General features: G+C 42.0%; 1 protein-coding gene across 5 annotated transcripts in view; it reads left to right on the top strand.

The window, feature by feature from the left end:
- The window catches only part of SLC4A4 (solute carrier family 4 member 4), a 386600-nt gene that overhangs the window by 65038 nt on the left and 307261 nt on the right, over positions 1–14301 (top strand). For all 5 annotated transcript variants that reach the window (XM_059159558.1, XM_059159548.1, XM_059159567.1 and 2 more), the window contains exon 3: positions 3692–3871. In XM_059159558.1, the coding sequence (XP_059015541.1) occupies positions 3692–3871 (180 nt within the window). The remainder of the gene's footprint in view (positions 1–3691; positions 3872–14301) is intronic.

The raw sequence follows: 14301 nt of genomic DNA, 5'->3' as shown, positions 1-14301 counted from the left end.
TATTTTAATAATATTAAAAGCAATCACCTTAATTGTTTTTCTTTTTGAGCGTAGTTGAAACAAGTACCTTTTTTTTTTTTTATGAATTATAGCTATTTAAAAAAATTATTGCTTCTCCTTAGGAAGAAGTTTTCTGTGAAATTTTGGAAGCAGTTTTTGGTGACATTTCTAGCAGAGAGGTTTTATTTTATACACACACACACACACACACACACACACTTATTTTTTAAGTCTGAAACTCTCTTACAAGTTAAGCAAGTATCTGTCCCCGAGTCTTTTAGCATCTATGGTTTTGTAAACTCTTGCTGGATTGGAAGGCTTGTCTGTCAAGCTTCTCATCTTTTACTTTATATGTAAAATAATACTACACCCTCAACCTTTGTAGATTTCCTAAGTGCTTGCTGTCATTTTTATGAGTTGCAATTTTAAAAATAGCCATCAGTCTTCATGACATATTTCTGAGACAGGTTAAGATATTTTATTGAAAATAAGTATCGGAATCCACCTATGAGAGTCTCATCAACAATAGTGTATTTTCATCAGTAATTCTGCTTGCTGAAGACAGGTGTTCTGTGGGTACAGCAAGTCTTCCATTCGAGCTCATTTTTCTTTTGGTATTTTTGTTACTCGGCATGTACGGCTTATGAAATACGTGGTCACCACCTTGAGAAAGCGTGCCTTCCCTTCGCTCTCCAGAGCAAGGTGTCTTGCTGTCCTCTTACGGACGCAGAAGCTGAAGTGGACAGTGACTAAGAAGTAATTGAGGAAACACAAGCCCCGTCCCTGAGTTCCTAAAGGTTTATTTAACCGCAGGACGATGCTCTTTCTCTTCTCCCCGAACCCAAGACAGAAAAGGAAAATTTAGTTACCCATAACATGTGAGAGGAAAAGGAGGATGCTTTGAGTTTTGCCCAGTGTCATGGTTTCTTCTGGCAGCTCTTGGAAAGCAGTATCTTCTTTAGTCGGGGAATATTCTGTTCTGCTGTGCTGTAAGGATGCCCACAAAAAAGCTCACAGCTATGTGGGCACCACAGAATTGTAGCTTCCCAGAGGCCATAACTGAGAGTATTAAGAGTGCTTCTATGGAATGGGAGTGGGAACAGAAAGTGTACAACTGCCCATGTGCATGATGGATCTTTTTGGATTGGTGAAAATATTCTAAAATTAATTAAGGTGATGGTTGTAGAAATCCATAAATATACTAAACGTCATGAATTGTACCTTAAAATGAGTGCATTTTATGCATGTAAATTATACCTCAATAAAGCCGATAAAAATGTCTGAAACTTGGGGTGTCTTGCAAGGAACCACAGTTCTGCTTGGTATCTGGGCTCCAGAGAGCATCATCATATCAGAGAGCTTCCCCACCTGTGTGCAAATGTGTGTTAAAGTGACTGAAGGGTGTGTGTGTGCGTGTTGGGGGGGCACCTGAGGCAGCAGCCAAGGGAGATGGGGATAAGCTGCATCTTATTCATAAGGTGATGGGGGAGGGGGGTGGTTGTGGGAGGGCATGTGATCATGGTATGAATAAAATGGCACCATTTTTATGGTGTTGTCACTCCAGTGAGGTCCCAGGTTGGGAATATTCCTCTCTGTGGGCTTTGAAAGCTCACTCTCTCTGAATCATTCTCTTTGGTTAGGTTGACAACAACATTTTATAGTCAGAAATCTTACCTTAAAATGCTATCAGCCCATAGAAACGATCTTTCAAATGACTTATCAAAGACACTGTGGATAAATAAATTAAAACAATCTTTCTGTGTAATATCAGTATGACTAATGTAACATCACTGCCTTTTTTTTTTTTTTTTTTTTTTGCTTAGTTGCCTTTATTTAATAAGATGTAGAAAATATTTAATGTGACAGGTTTTTAAATTTTCTAGCTTCTTAATTCTTTTCATGACGTTTTCCTAATTCCTGAATGAAAGCAACCAAGCTCTCAGTGTTTGATTTACTAAAGAAATTGGTTGGCTTTGTTTACATACATTGTGTGACTTGAGACAAAGCGGCAGGTCTCCCTCCATAATCGGAGCACAGGAAACAATTGACACTGTTTCTTAATTCACATTGTTTCTGAGACATTTCCTACTTCCTAGTATAATATAGCTTTCCCATGAGAACAATTTGCTTGCAAATGGTTAGACATGATAAATTTCTCATTGGCACTCATTCTGGGAGGAGAATTTCACTGTGCTTTGTAATAGTTGAGTTGGTGTGTGTGTGTCTCTGTGTGTTGGGGGGAGTTTCATACTTTATATAGATGCCTCCAACTTCATTCCAAATACCAGACTTTTTTTTTGGAATGCTAACCCATTCACTTAGGGATCTGCATTCCTTAGTTGGAAGCTCTCGCCTAAAGGAGCATGTAACTGTTTTAATCCTTCCAATTCAAGGGAACACCCCTGTGAATTATACTGTATTTAGATATGCCTGATGAGTTCCTGTGAAAAGTAACTCACAGCACTTTATATTAGACATGCTGCGTGTATAAGTTTTGCACGTTAGGTGTGTCGTATTCTCTGTGGCGTTCTCTGTGGTAAAGTGGTCATCAAGGAGTACTTCTAGAATAGAATAGGAAGTGGGAAAGGTGAGATAATCTCATCTAATTTGCTATTCAAAAAAGAAAAGAAAGTTTTCACATTACTTCCGAGATGGTGGTTCCCACATTCAGAAGTTATGCTGTATATAAAGTGAAAGTTAAAGTTTCCCGATTTAAAAAAAAAAAAAAGAAAAGAAAAGAAAAAGATGTGGAACTTTGAGTTCTTTTTTTCCCCCCTGTCTTATCAGATTTTGTAAAAATAATATCACTTGTCAGTTTTGCAGCTTCTTCCATCTAGAGAACTAAAAGCATTTCACAATCTTTTTTCCTCATGCCCTTCTCTTCAAGGCAATTTTTGCTGGGCTGGGTTTATTTTTATCATTGCAACAACCAGTTTTTAGAAACTTTTGGAAACGAAAAAAGAAAAATGAGAATGGCACTGTAACTGACATTCATTTTAGCTGTTTCCTAGTGTGAACATTTGAGTATTTCTAAAATCTTCTCTCCAAGTATGTCTTATTTTTTCTCAATTTGTCCCAGTTCTAAGTCTCTATTCTGCTGATTTGGTAAAAAAAAAAAAAAAAAAAAAAGGAAAAAAGTTTGAACGTAAAACCTTATGCCCAGCAGAATGACTTCTTGAACTTTGAGTTAGATCTTTATTTTTTGCTGCTCCCAGACCTTCTTTCTCAGCTCCCTGCTCCGTGTGTCACAGACTCAGGAGGGTTAGAACCGGATAGGTCTCCTGGGATCACCCAAGGTAAGCCTGTGGTTACACAAATAATGAGATTGAGGCCCAGAATGGTTAAGGGACAAGCTCAAGGTCAAATAGCTTATTGATGACCCAGGTATGACCAGAATCAAGGATTCCTGATTTCTGGCGTGGTATTTTTTGGTTTCCCTAAACTTTTAAAAGGAGTCTATCTGAATAGAACTGGAGTACACCCTCGCAGAATCCTGGTGCCTGCCAACAGATTGAATTATACTCTAGCGACCTGAAAATTGGGAAGAGATTTTTTTTTTTTCAAGTTTATTTGTCAAATATAAAATGGTAATGAATTCATAGACATTTCCTTCTGACCAGAGGAGCTTGTGAAATTTCTGTGCAGTAGAGAATGTGCTTTGAAATGACTGGTGATCTCTGTACCTTCTCAGGCCACCATACCATCTATATTGGGGTCCATGTGCCGAAGAGCTACAGGAGAAGGAGACGCCACAAGAGAAAGACAGGGCACAAAGAGAAGAAGGAAAAAGAAAGAATCTCTGAGAACTACTCTGATAAGTCAGATGTGGAAAATGCTGATGAGTCCAGCAGCAGCATCCTGAAACCCCTCAGTGAGTACTTCCTGGGCGTCTCTGCGCTTCTCCGTCTTACTCCCACATTCTTGGGAAAGACACCTTTCGGGATCTTATGATGAATGAGGAGGGGCGCGGTCATACTGAGATGGCCTCCTCTTGAAGGGTAATGTCTGTGGGACTCTTTTCTTGTCCTAGCAGGTTGTTCTAGGAGATCTGGTAAGATTCTGAGAAGATCTGAAAAAGTTTAGGCATGTCTGTGGTTTTTACATTTTGAGTCGTGAAATAGGGCCGAGTGTTATACACGGTATTTAACTACAGTAATCAATAGTACTGGAAGACTCAAAGAAATTTTTGGATTGCTTTGGCTTCGAAATAGGTTCTTTTAAGACAGTGGGTCAAGGTGAGAGCTATATATACATAGGATGTTGATAGTGTTATAGATGGCATTTAACCAGGCTTTGGGCTAGGTCGATGATTTGAAAAGGAAGAGTAGACAGGCATCCTGTGAATCAGAGAAGAACGTAGAGCAATATAGTCCTTGAAATGTTGAACATTAAGTATCAGACACTGGATAGGAGTGTTATTAAGAACAGGGTAACAAGAGCTCAGAGGACAGACACCCCAGGCTTCGTTTGATAGGGTGCGTTGTGTATGCACGGATATGCATTTGTTGCTTTTGCTTCTTTGCATGTGGAGATTATTTGGCCATCTGGGGAGCTTTGTGGCTGAAGTGAGAATGAATACGTGAAGAAGGGAGAAGCAATAGAAACACATGCCAGTTTTGGAAGATTCCCCAACAGGAGCTCCATAGTGACAGCTTTTCATGCTGGCAGAGCTCTGTACATGCTTCATCTTTTTGCTGCAGTCACAGAAATATGGAGCCCGCAATAAAATGCGCTCTGGGTGGCACAGATAAGGTCCCGCTCAGTCACCGCAGGTGATGAGAGCATGAATTAGAACCAACAGCTTACGAGTGTTGAACCATGAATTTACAGAGTTCAATTAAAGAGGGTGTGAAGCGTGGGGATGTGAATCTGTGAATCTCGGATACTCTCCCTACTGACACGGAGCAGGTGGCTTAGGAGCTAGCGAAGTGCTGTCCGGAGAGGAACCATGCAGATGGACCCCCGGATTAGAGAGCCACGGTGGGAGGAAAGCGCGGAGACAGACCACAAAATTCGCACTGCAAGATATTAGAATAAATGTGGGACAGAAAGGACCAAAGGGCAGGAGATAGGAATTCTGCACTTTTCATTAGACTGTTGGGGAAAAGCCTGTCTGAAAGGAATCCTTCCTATACTGACTGAAATCATGGGATCCGTTTCAAGCAAAGTCCTTGAGATGCAGATTAAAAAGGTCATAGTTAAGAGTCTGCAGGAACAAAAGATTACACCCTTTTCCAAATAAATTACTACTGTTTATTTCTGTTTGCTATCTGTTTTGGTGAAGTTGTGCCGAACCAGAGGTCTCTCCCTGGGGAGTGTGTGTGTGTGTGTATGTGTGTGTGTATGTGTGTGTGTGTGATCTCTTGCTCTCTCCCTCCCTTTGTTTCTAAGTCATCTCTCATTCTGCAAGGTCTGAACGAGAGTGCATCGTCACTATAAATAGTGAAAAGGTGAGAGATGCTCACCTCTACACATGGGCCAAGGGCTTTTGAGATAATTATGTACCAGCTTTTTAGGAAGGGCAGCAGGAACAATGCCAGTAACACTCGAGAGGTGAAAGGGAACAAGCAGATCAGAGAGATGCTGAGATGAAATGTGCGCCGACCACGGGGGCCTGTTGGTTTCTGTGGCAGCTGGGGACTAGCTTGCGTGCAGCACATCAGGTAAACAAGGCTGTCCGTTCTCTTTACCCTCTGAGGTCTCCTCCCCGGGGCGTACTGCATTGTGTTGGATACTCTGTTTCTGAAGGGGTCCTATGGAGAGACTGTTGTTAAGGACCCAGTTGTTCAGTGATCATAAGAAAATTATTTGTAAATGTACATTTTTCAGTTACTTTCTTGCTAGTCAGTAAGTTATGCTATCATATGCTTCGACGTATTTGACATGGATTATCCAATTTTTTAAAAAGAGTATTGGTGGTTTTATTTATTTGTTTGTTTATTTATTTAGAGCACTTCCAGGGGAGGGGCAAAGAGGGAGAGAGAGAGAATCTCAAGCAGTCTCCATGCCCCAGCACAGAGTCTAGTTCCTGGGCTCAGTCTCACGACCCTGAGATCACGACCTGAACCAAAATTAAGAGTTGGATGCTTAGCCAACTGATACACTCAGGTGGCCCCAATGGGTCATCCAATTTGATACGAAGGTCCTCTTAGAAATATATTTTCTTTACTGCTTATCATGAAGACCAGATGGACTGGTAGCTGGTTTACCTGGAGCACTTCTATGTGAAAGTGAGAATTGTTGCACCACGTATAGAAAGGCATTTAACTCTATGTTTTTGGGGAAGCTACAGGGCTCTGGCACCAACCCGACAATAAAATTCTTATGGGAAAACTCACTGAAATATCTCCCTAGGATACCATTTGATACCATAATTTTCTCTCAAGAACAGCTACACAGAGTTTGTTATTCTTGGGTCTAGAGTGTTAGAGTTCCTTATGTGCACACAGGCATACCGTGTCCCATAGATCAGATTCCTGCACGAGCCTGACATTACATCAGGTGATGCTTGTAACTTCTGGAAAAACCCTGTGTATAAATAGAGTAACTTGATGAGAGTCATCTCTGATTCCTTATTTCACCCGCATATACAATCCTTCAGTGACTTTTATTAGTTCTACTTAAAATATATCTGAAACTGTCTACTGCTCTTTAGTTTTGCTGCCACATTCTTGTCCAGGGAATCTCTTGCTCAGACAATTGCCATAAGCTCCACTCTTCAAGTCTTTTTCCACCCAAAGGCAACAGTGATCATCATAAAATGTAAATTGGGTTATGCCCTTCCTCTGCTGAAAATTTCCTGTTGTCCTTAGAATAAAATCTTTATTGGACATCATGGCCCACAGTGTCCCACCAGTCCTGCCATGTGCCCTTCTCATCTTGCTCACTTTAGTTCAGCCACACTGATTTTTCAGTTCCTTGGTGTCCAAACCCTTTCTGCCTCAGGGCCTTTGCACATATAGCCCATCTTCCTGGAATGGTCACCCCATTCTTGTCCTACTTAGCTTTTCTTTCTATTTATGTTCTAGCTTTTTTTTTTTTTTTTTAAAAGATTTTATTTATTTATGTGTCTGAGATGGAGAGAGAGATTGAGCATGAGAGAGACCACAAGCAGGGAGAGCAGCAGAAGGCAGAAGGAGAAGCAGACTCCCCACTGAGCAAGGAGCCCAATGCAGGACTGGATCCCAGGACCCTGGGAACGTGACCAGAGCCAAAGGCAGACCCTTAACCGACTGAGCCACCCAGGTGTCTTGTGTTCTAGCTTTCATATGTTGTGGAGACAGACTTTTCCTATTACTCTATCAACGTAGGTTCTCCAGTGTCTTTTGTTCTCAGCTCTTTCTTTCCTTCATACTTTATGCTTCAACTTGCGATGTTGCGAGCATGTGCCGATGGCACATTGTTAGCTCAGTGAGTGATAAAATCAGAGTTGTCTTGTTCACTGTGTTATTTCTGAAACTTAGCACAGTGCCTGGCACATAGTACGTGCCTAATAAATGCTTACGGAGGAGTAAGTGAGTGAATGGATCACTACAGAGGAAGACACAAACGTTGCTTTTATTGGTGTGAGTATTTCACAGTAATTGACCAAGATCCCACTGATTTTCTTGTTTTTAGTCCTTGCACATCATCTTTATCTTTCCCTGCTCTGCCTTCTTCCCTCACCACATAAAATCTGGCCCTAACTTTTTAACTATTCCACTTTGCAAAGTGCCTCATTGTTTTAACTATTGCCACAGTGGCATTTTGGTTTGGGTAGATGACTTCTGAGCGTGTTGTGCTGCTTGTCGCCCACAGCTGATGGAAGAAATTCATCCGCAGGCCACATGCATTCATCATGCACACTTCGAAACGCTTACTATTCCGCCCAGAATCCAGGCAGCCCAGCTTCAGAAGTCGTGTTAAAGAGGCACAGAACTGAATAATTAAGGGCATTTAGACGAAGAAATAAGCCAAGTGTCTTCCCGTGTGTAGGCAACATCAGGAGGACGACATAATTAACAGGTTCATTTGGCTCATACCCGAGATGCTTCTCCTTTTCTTTATGGCTCTCCTGTCAAGGCAGGGCTTCCAAAGAGTGAGTGCAGGTTTTGGTTCCCACACATCTGGAGCCTTGAGGAGGAACTGGATCTGTTCCTCCCAGCTTGGCGGCAGCCCCGAGTCCTTACGCAGCCGCTCTCCCCGGTGTGGTGTCCGGACCGCCCGCCCAGCCTGGGACACGGGAAGGAAACGCATGCGAGAAGGTGTGGTTCCCCGAGCAGCCGGGGAGGGAGGCGGGGGAAGGAGAGTGAAATGGAAGAGAGGCAGGAGGAGATACAAGGGAATGAGGAGGTGGTGTGGAGTGGGTGGCGGAGAGAAAAGTTAGATTGTGCTCTTTCTTAAAAATAATCCTTTTTGCCTCCTCCACCGTGCATTTTTTTTTTTTTTTTAAAGTTAGCAGCTGCCATCCTCTGAGGGTTGCCCAGAAAGTGGGTGGGAAGGTGGTCTTTGATGAGTTGGGCCCTAGAAACACACCACAACGTCCACAGATGGTTTTGACCTCCGAACTTCTCATTCGGTTAGGGTCCTGGGATATTTGTGGGGGAATCCCAAGCTGCTTTGTGAGTGCGGAGACTCTGAAGATGTGTAAAATGTTAGGAAGCAGAGCGACAAACAGAATATCCCGTTCAGCCTATCGGTCTGATGTGTGAGGGATTTCTGGACAAGCTGGAGCAGGCATCAGTGCTTGGAGGTGCTCCCGGCTTCTCACACGTATGACTTGCCTGTGGTGGAATCATACTGTGAGGTATGTGCATACAGACGCTCATTCAGTCTTGTGGTGTTCTTTTTTTAGCCCTTTGGATAGGTACCAGAACTGGCGGATTTATGCTGGTCAGCATTGTTCTGTGAGCCGGGAACAATGGATGCCAGTTGGTGGTCCAGTTATGGTCAGGAAAGCGAAACAGAGAAATGGGGAGCTGCTTTTGTTCGGTGCTTCCGGGTAAATGAACAGGGTACCTTTTCAGAAGAGCCAAGAGTATTTGGGGTTTTGTCATCTGACTTCCCCTTTTCCCAGTGCACACCCCTCTGCCCTGCCTTTACCTGACCTTATTCCTCTTAGTGCATTTCTTTTTTTTTTTTTTCTTGATTTTTCAATGTTTTCAGGCAAGACCCTGAAGCCTAAGGTCATAAAGTAAGCTTTGTTTATTCTCGATAATGCCATGTACAGGTGCCCCAAATGAATGAGTGTGGTAGGGGAAGAGAGGATCTTGGGAATGTGTGTGAAATGAGGTAGATGTTGTCCCTGTTAAGAAACCAAACAGAACATGAAAGAACTATACTGTCTCTGTCACCCTCTTCTCTATTTTTTTTTTAATCTTATATAAGTAGGAGGAAGTACTTTTCTCTAAGTCTGAAACAAAGTCCCTTTATATTAAAAAAAAATTGAAAACTTAGAGTTTGCCTTTGAAGAAGGGGCACTTGTAATGTCATTTTACTGGGAAAACAGTGGTTGGGAACACATATTCGAGCCAGACTGAGTTTGAATCCTAGCTCCTAGCAGCAGTGCAAACCTTGGCAAAGGTAATTAACCTCTCTGTGCTCCAGGTTTCTCATGCTCGAAAGGGAGATAATCATGGAATTTAATTCACAGTGTTCTGAGTATTAAGTGAGCAGTGCATCTGGTTAACAGTTACGGTTAGCAACTATTATTTTGAGGACTCTGAACAAGCTCATTTCTCCCCCATCCATTGTACACAGCTAACATCAAGAGCTTCAGACTAAAACCTTGTAGAGATTAATATCCTATGAACACTAATCACTATCCTTTAAGGTCTTCTGGAATTTTCTAGTATAATTTCCCACTGGCTCTTCCTTTGCTTTAGCTACCAGCTTGCCTCCTCACTCCCAATGGCATCTTTGAGAGAACCAACCGAAATTTAGTCTTTAAAGCTTGCTTGGGGAGTCCCCTGGATGCTGACTGGTAGGAAAAAAGACCAATGAAACAAGACTTTCAGTGGGGGGAGAAGTGGTCGCTGTTGTGACTGCTCGCTGACTGTGTTCTTGATTTTGGTCAGCAGTTGGCATTCCCAGTTCTGGGCCCCTGCAGGCAAGTGGGCTGTTGCTCCTTCCTGAGAAGGATCTCTTCTGGCTCTCTGTCTTTCTCACTGAAATTAATCCGAGGAAGGGCTGTTGGGTGGGCCAGGTCAGCAACTTGAAGGCAGTGTTGTACAGAAAGGAAATATGTCTGGCACACTTGTGTGCTTGGTGCCGTTGGGTTGGGTCAGCAGGATCGTGTTTTGTGTGGTACAGATAATTGCTGTTTATTCCTCTGGGATGCTGGTGCATACAGGAGGACTGTGTCATGGAGCTTTGGCCTTCTTTAGCTAGTTAACCATGTACGTCTCTCAGGGAGCTTTGAATTTCTGAAATTCGGCTCTCCTGGAGTGCCCTCCAAAGGGCAGTACTTACACTGTGGAAGGGTGTCATTTCTTGGTGCCTCTCATTGTTCTATTATGATAGTTATTTCATTTTATCATGCCATAAGATGTTATGAATAGTGTATTTACATGTGTCATGGGAGAGTTGATGTTGCTTCTATTTTTAGTGACTCATGAGTTCAGGAGGCCCCAGAGAGTTCTACTGTGCTCCAGGTGCCGGGGTACTCCAGGCTAAAAGGAGGTTGTGACTTGGCATGGACAACAGGGGAAACCCCAGCAGTGTGTGGAATTTAAGATGTGAAGAATACTTTGATGAAGTGAGTGGGGGTGTAAATGGCTGCCTGCCACAGCCATTGCTACTCAGGCAGAAGGCAGGACACGTCCTGTGGTTTGGGTTCAAATTTGTAAGACAGGAAGCTGGAGGGTGTGAGTATATTTGTGAGTATGTGTGTATGTGTGTGATTATTGGACTTGTGTGGAATATTGGTAGGGCTCTTTCTTTTGAACTTGAGTATGGTTTACGTATCATGTTACATTAGTCTCAGGCACACAACATAGTGATTCAGCAACTCTGTATGGGACGTGGTGCTCAGAACAACCATGGCTACCATCTGTCGCCATGCAACTCTGTTACAGTATCATTGACTATCTTCCCTGGTAGGGATCTTCTTGAAAGGGTCTTCTGTTGAGGAAATTTCTCAGATTGAGGGAAATAGTTCTTAAAGGACTATATGTGTTCTTGGCACCAGGGATTTATTCCAGACTTTACGAGTTCAAACTGTTGATGCAGGAGTCATTGGGATGAGGGGCCATTGGGGGCGATGGGTCTATTCTACAAAAAACTTCTCTGGAATTCTTCCATGACCACAATCTGGAAGCAGGAATGTTGGGTTCTTTTAATAAATTTCCAATGCAAGGGGAGCACTACTTGATTTCTTTTTTATCACATTTTTATGAAGGTGTTGTGAGCATGGAGTTCCTACTATCCTGGTTGCCTGTACAACAAAAATATCAACTATCCTTGCTTCTTTCCTGCTCTTTTTCTTCCGTAGCCAGCCATTCACTGAGTGCTGTTGGTTTTTCCTTCAGAGACTGTCATGTCTGCCCTTTCCTTTGAATTCCTAATGCTACATCTTCTCATTTGGGTGTTCAGCCTTCAGATTCTTCTTTGAAATAGAAGGACTTTTTTCAGACAAGGCTGCCAGACATCTTTTTTTAAAAATTTATTTTATTTTTAAAAGATTTTATTTATTTATTCGACAGAGAGAGAGATCACAAGTAGGCAGAGAGGCAGGCAGAGAGGAGGAAGCAGGCTCCCTGCCGAGTAGAGAGCCCAAAGTGGGGCTCGATCCCAGGACCCTGAGATCATGACATGACCTGAAGGCAGAGGCTTAACCCACTGAGCCACCGAGGCGCCCCAAGGCTGCCAGACATCTTAAATTCACTTCCATCTAGTCTTTTTTTTTTTTTAATTAAACAAGCAAACAAACAAACAAGCAAACAAGCAAAACTCTTCTAATGCTCTTTACTATTTAAGGCAGTTTCCTTGGGATTCTCATACATTAAGAGTAAACTGATAATATAATGGGGTTTCCTCTATTAGTTTTAATATTTTAAGTTGTTTAATGATAATTATAGGTTTACTATGTTTCTTTGAGTCCTCAAAGACTACATTTATACTAACGCATAACAGCTTTCCCAGTTTTTGAGCTCCTGTGGCAAGTATCCCTTGCATTACATGTTCTGGTACTTAGACTGGTAACGCCTCCCGTACGGACCTGCCTGTTTCATTCAGGCGTGTGTCATCTCTCCAACAGCATCGTTAGAGCCTCAAGGGCAGGAGCAATATCTTACGCTTATTTCGAGTCATTTTCTGAAATAGCATATCCTTTGCATGGATGCATCAATGAAATGTCCAGAAATTACCAATTAGTTTAAAATATTCCAGCCTGCTGAGCAAAAAAAAAAAACAAAAAAAGAGAGAAAAGGTTATGTGATTATTCAGTATTAACAACCACTTTAGTTAAAAAATGCTACCCCTCCAACCTAAATCTTAGTGAAGTGTGATTAAAATAGAAGTCACCAGTGTTGTGCAGTAGCGTGAGTTGAATGCTGTTAAAACAACACGAGAGAAGGCGAGGCCGAGTGATCTCAGATAGCTCAGGTCCTATAGTTCTACAGCTTTGTTTTGCAGTGACTAATTAGCACACAAATAAAATAGAAATTGTCTATGTTTTCAAAACAGAAACAAAAGTGCTATCCTGCGTATACTTCTTCTCATGGGAAAATATTAAAATGTGTGAAAATATGCAGGTTAACGTAAGCATGCAAAATATAATTTAAGATGGCATTTCTCTAAAGAACCACAGAGCATGTTGAGTTGGAATAAGTCTGCCTCTCCTTTTGACTATTCATTTCATACTTTCCTTCCACTGTGGTGCGTGAGTGGGGATGGTGTACAAAGGAGGCTACTTTAGGATAGTGAGAGTTGTTAATTACCGAGTGTGTCATCAAGGCTGTTTGTGGAATGTCTTACTTAGAGAATCTTAAGTGTTGTTTATTTATGTGTATTACAGATAAGCAGATTAATCCAAGTTGCTGCAGAGATGAACTTAGATGACCTTTGTACATCCTTTTCAGAATTACGATTTAGTGATTTTGGAACAAGAACATCCCTGAAACTTTTTATTCTGTTGCTGCTTGCCAGTTAAGCAGAATTCCATTAGGGCGGAGAAAAAAGGTGGAGGCACTGGCTACCCTTACGTAAAGCCACTACTGGTAGAGATGCTGTTGTGATACAGCAGTCTGTATTAAAATTATTTTGTGTCAGTTATCAGAATTTTACCACAAAGGCCACAAAAGAAAGCAATTATGTTTAATTGCTTCTGCTTCATTTATGAGGCCTTGGGAAGCGATAATTTAGGTGTAATGGAAAATGTGACTCCTGAAGGCAAATTTACAATAAACATGTGGGCCATATAGCTAGCTGTGTTTGCTTAAAACTAAAGCTGTTTTCTGTAGAAAATAGGCTGATTTTTGTTGCTAAGGCATGGGAATAGCAATTTGTATAACTAGAAATTCACTGCAGATTCACCTAATACCCAGAACACATGCGTGAGCTACTATAAAATCTTAAATCAATTTTTTGTCTCTTACTTTGTTACTTCTTGTGAAACTGCTGCGAACCCCAAACAAAAACCAAGGAAACAAACAAGCAAAAAATTTCAAAAAGGCTTTTGGATTATTATGTATTGATGTCCACACCCAAAACCAGTGAATATTCTCCCTTGTTACTCCAATTCTTTTTTTTTTTTTTTTAAGATTTTTATTTATTTATTTGACAGACAGAGATCACAAGTAGGCAGAGAGGCAGGCAGAGAGAGAGGGTGAAGCAGCCTCCCCACTGAGCAGAGAGCCTGATGTGGGGTTTGAACCCAGCACCCTGGGATCATGACCTGAGCTGAAGGCAGAGGCTTTAATCCACTGAGCCACCCAGGCGCCTCTCTTACCCCAATTCTTAAATACAGATTTTGAGCACAAGAGACTCTAGCTAAGAAGAATTAGGGGTTCCTGGGAGGCTCAGTGAGTCAGTTAAGCATCTGTCTGTGGCTCAGGGCTCTGTGCTCAGCAGAGTCTCCTCCTGCCCCTCCCCCTGATTGTGCTCTCTCTCTTGCTCTCTCTCAAATTAATAAAATCTCAAAAAGAAGAATTAAAGGTAGATAGCTGGTGTTCCACTGGCCACTTCGTTTAGATCAGACACCGATCACATTTTTGAAAGTATGTGTGAGAAGCGTAGCTCCAGGGACTTTCTTACAGCTCTCACGCTCACACCCAGTTTGGAGGGTTTACAGGTTTTATTCCCCCATGAAACTGGCTGGAATCT

Source organism: Mustela lutreola, chromosome 1 (assembly GCF_030435805.1).
Source record: "Mustela lutreola isolate mMusLut2 chromosome 1, mMusLut2.pri, whole genome shotgun sequence".
Taxonomy (NCBI): domain Eukaryota; kingdom Metazoa; phylum Chordata; class Mammalia; order Carnivora; family Mustelidae; genus Mustela; species Mustela lutreola.
This window is presented reverse-complemented; position numbering and strand designations above follow the sequence as displayed.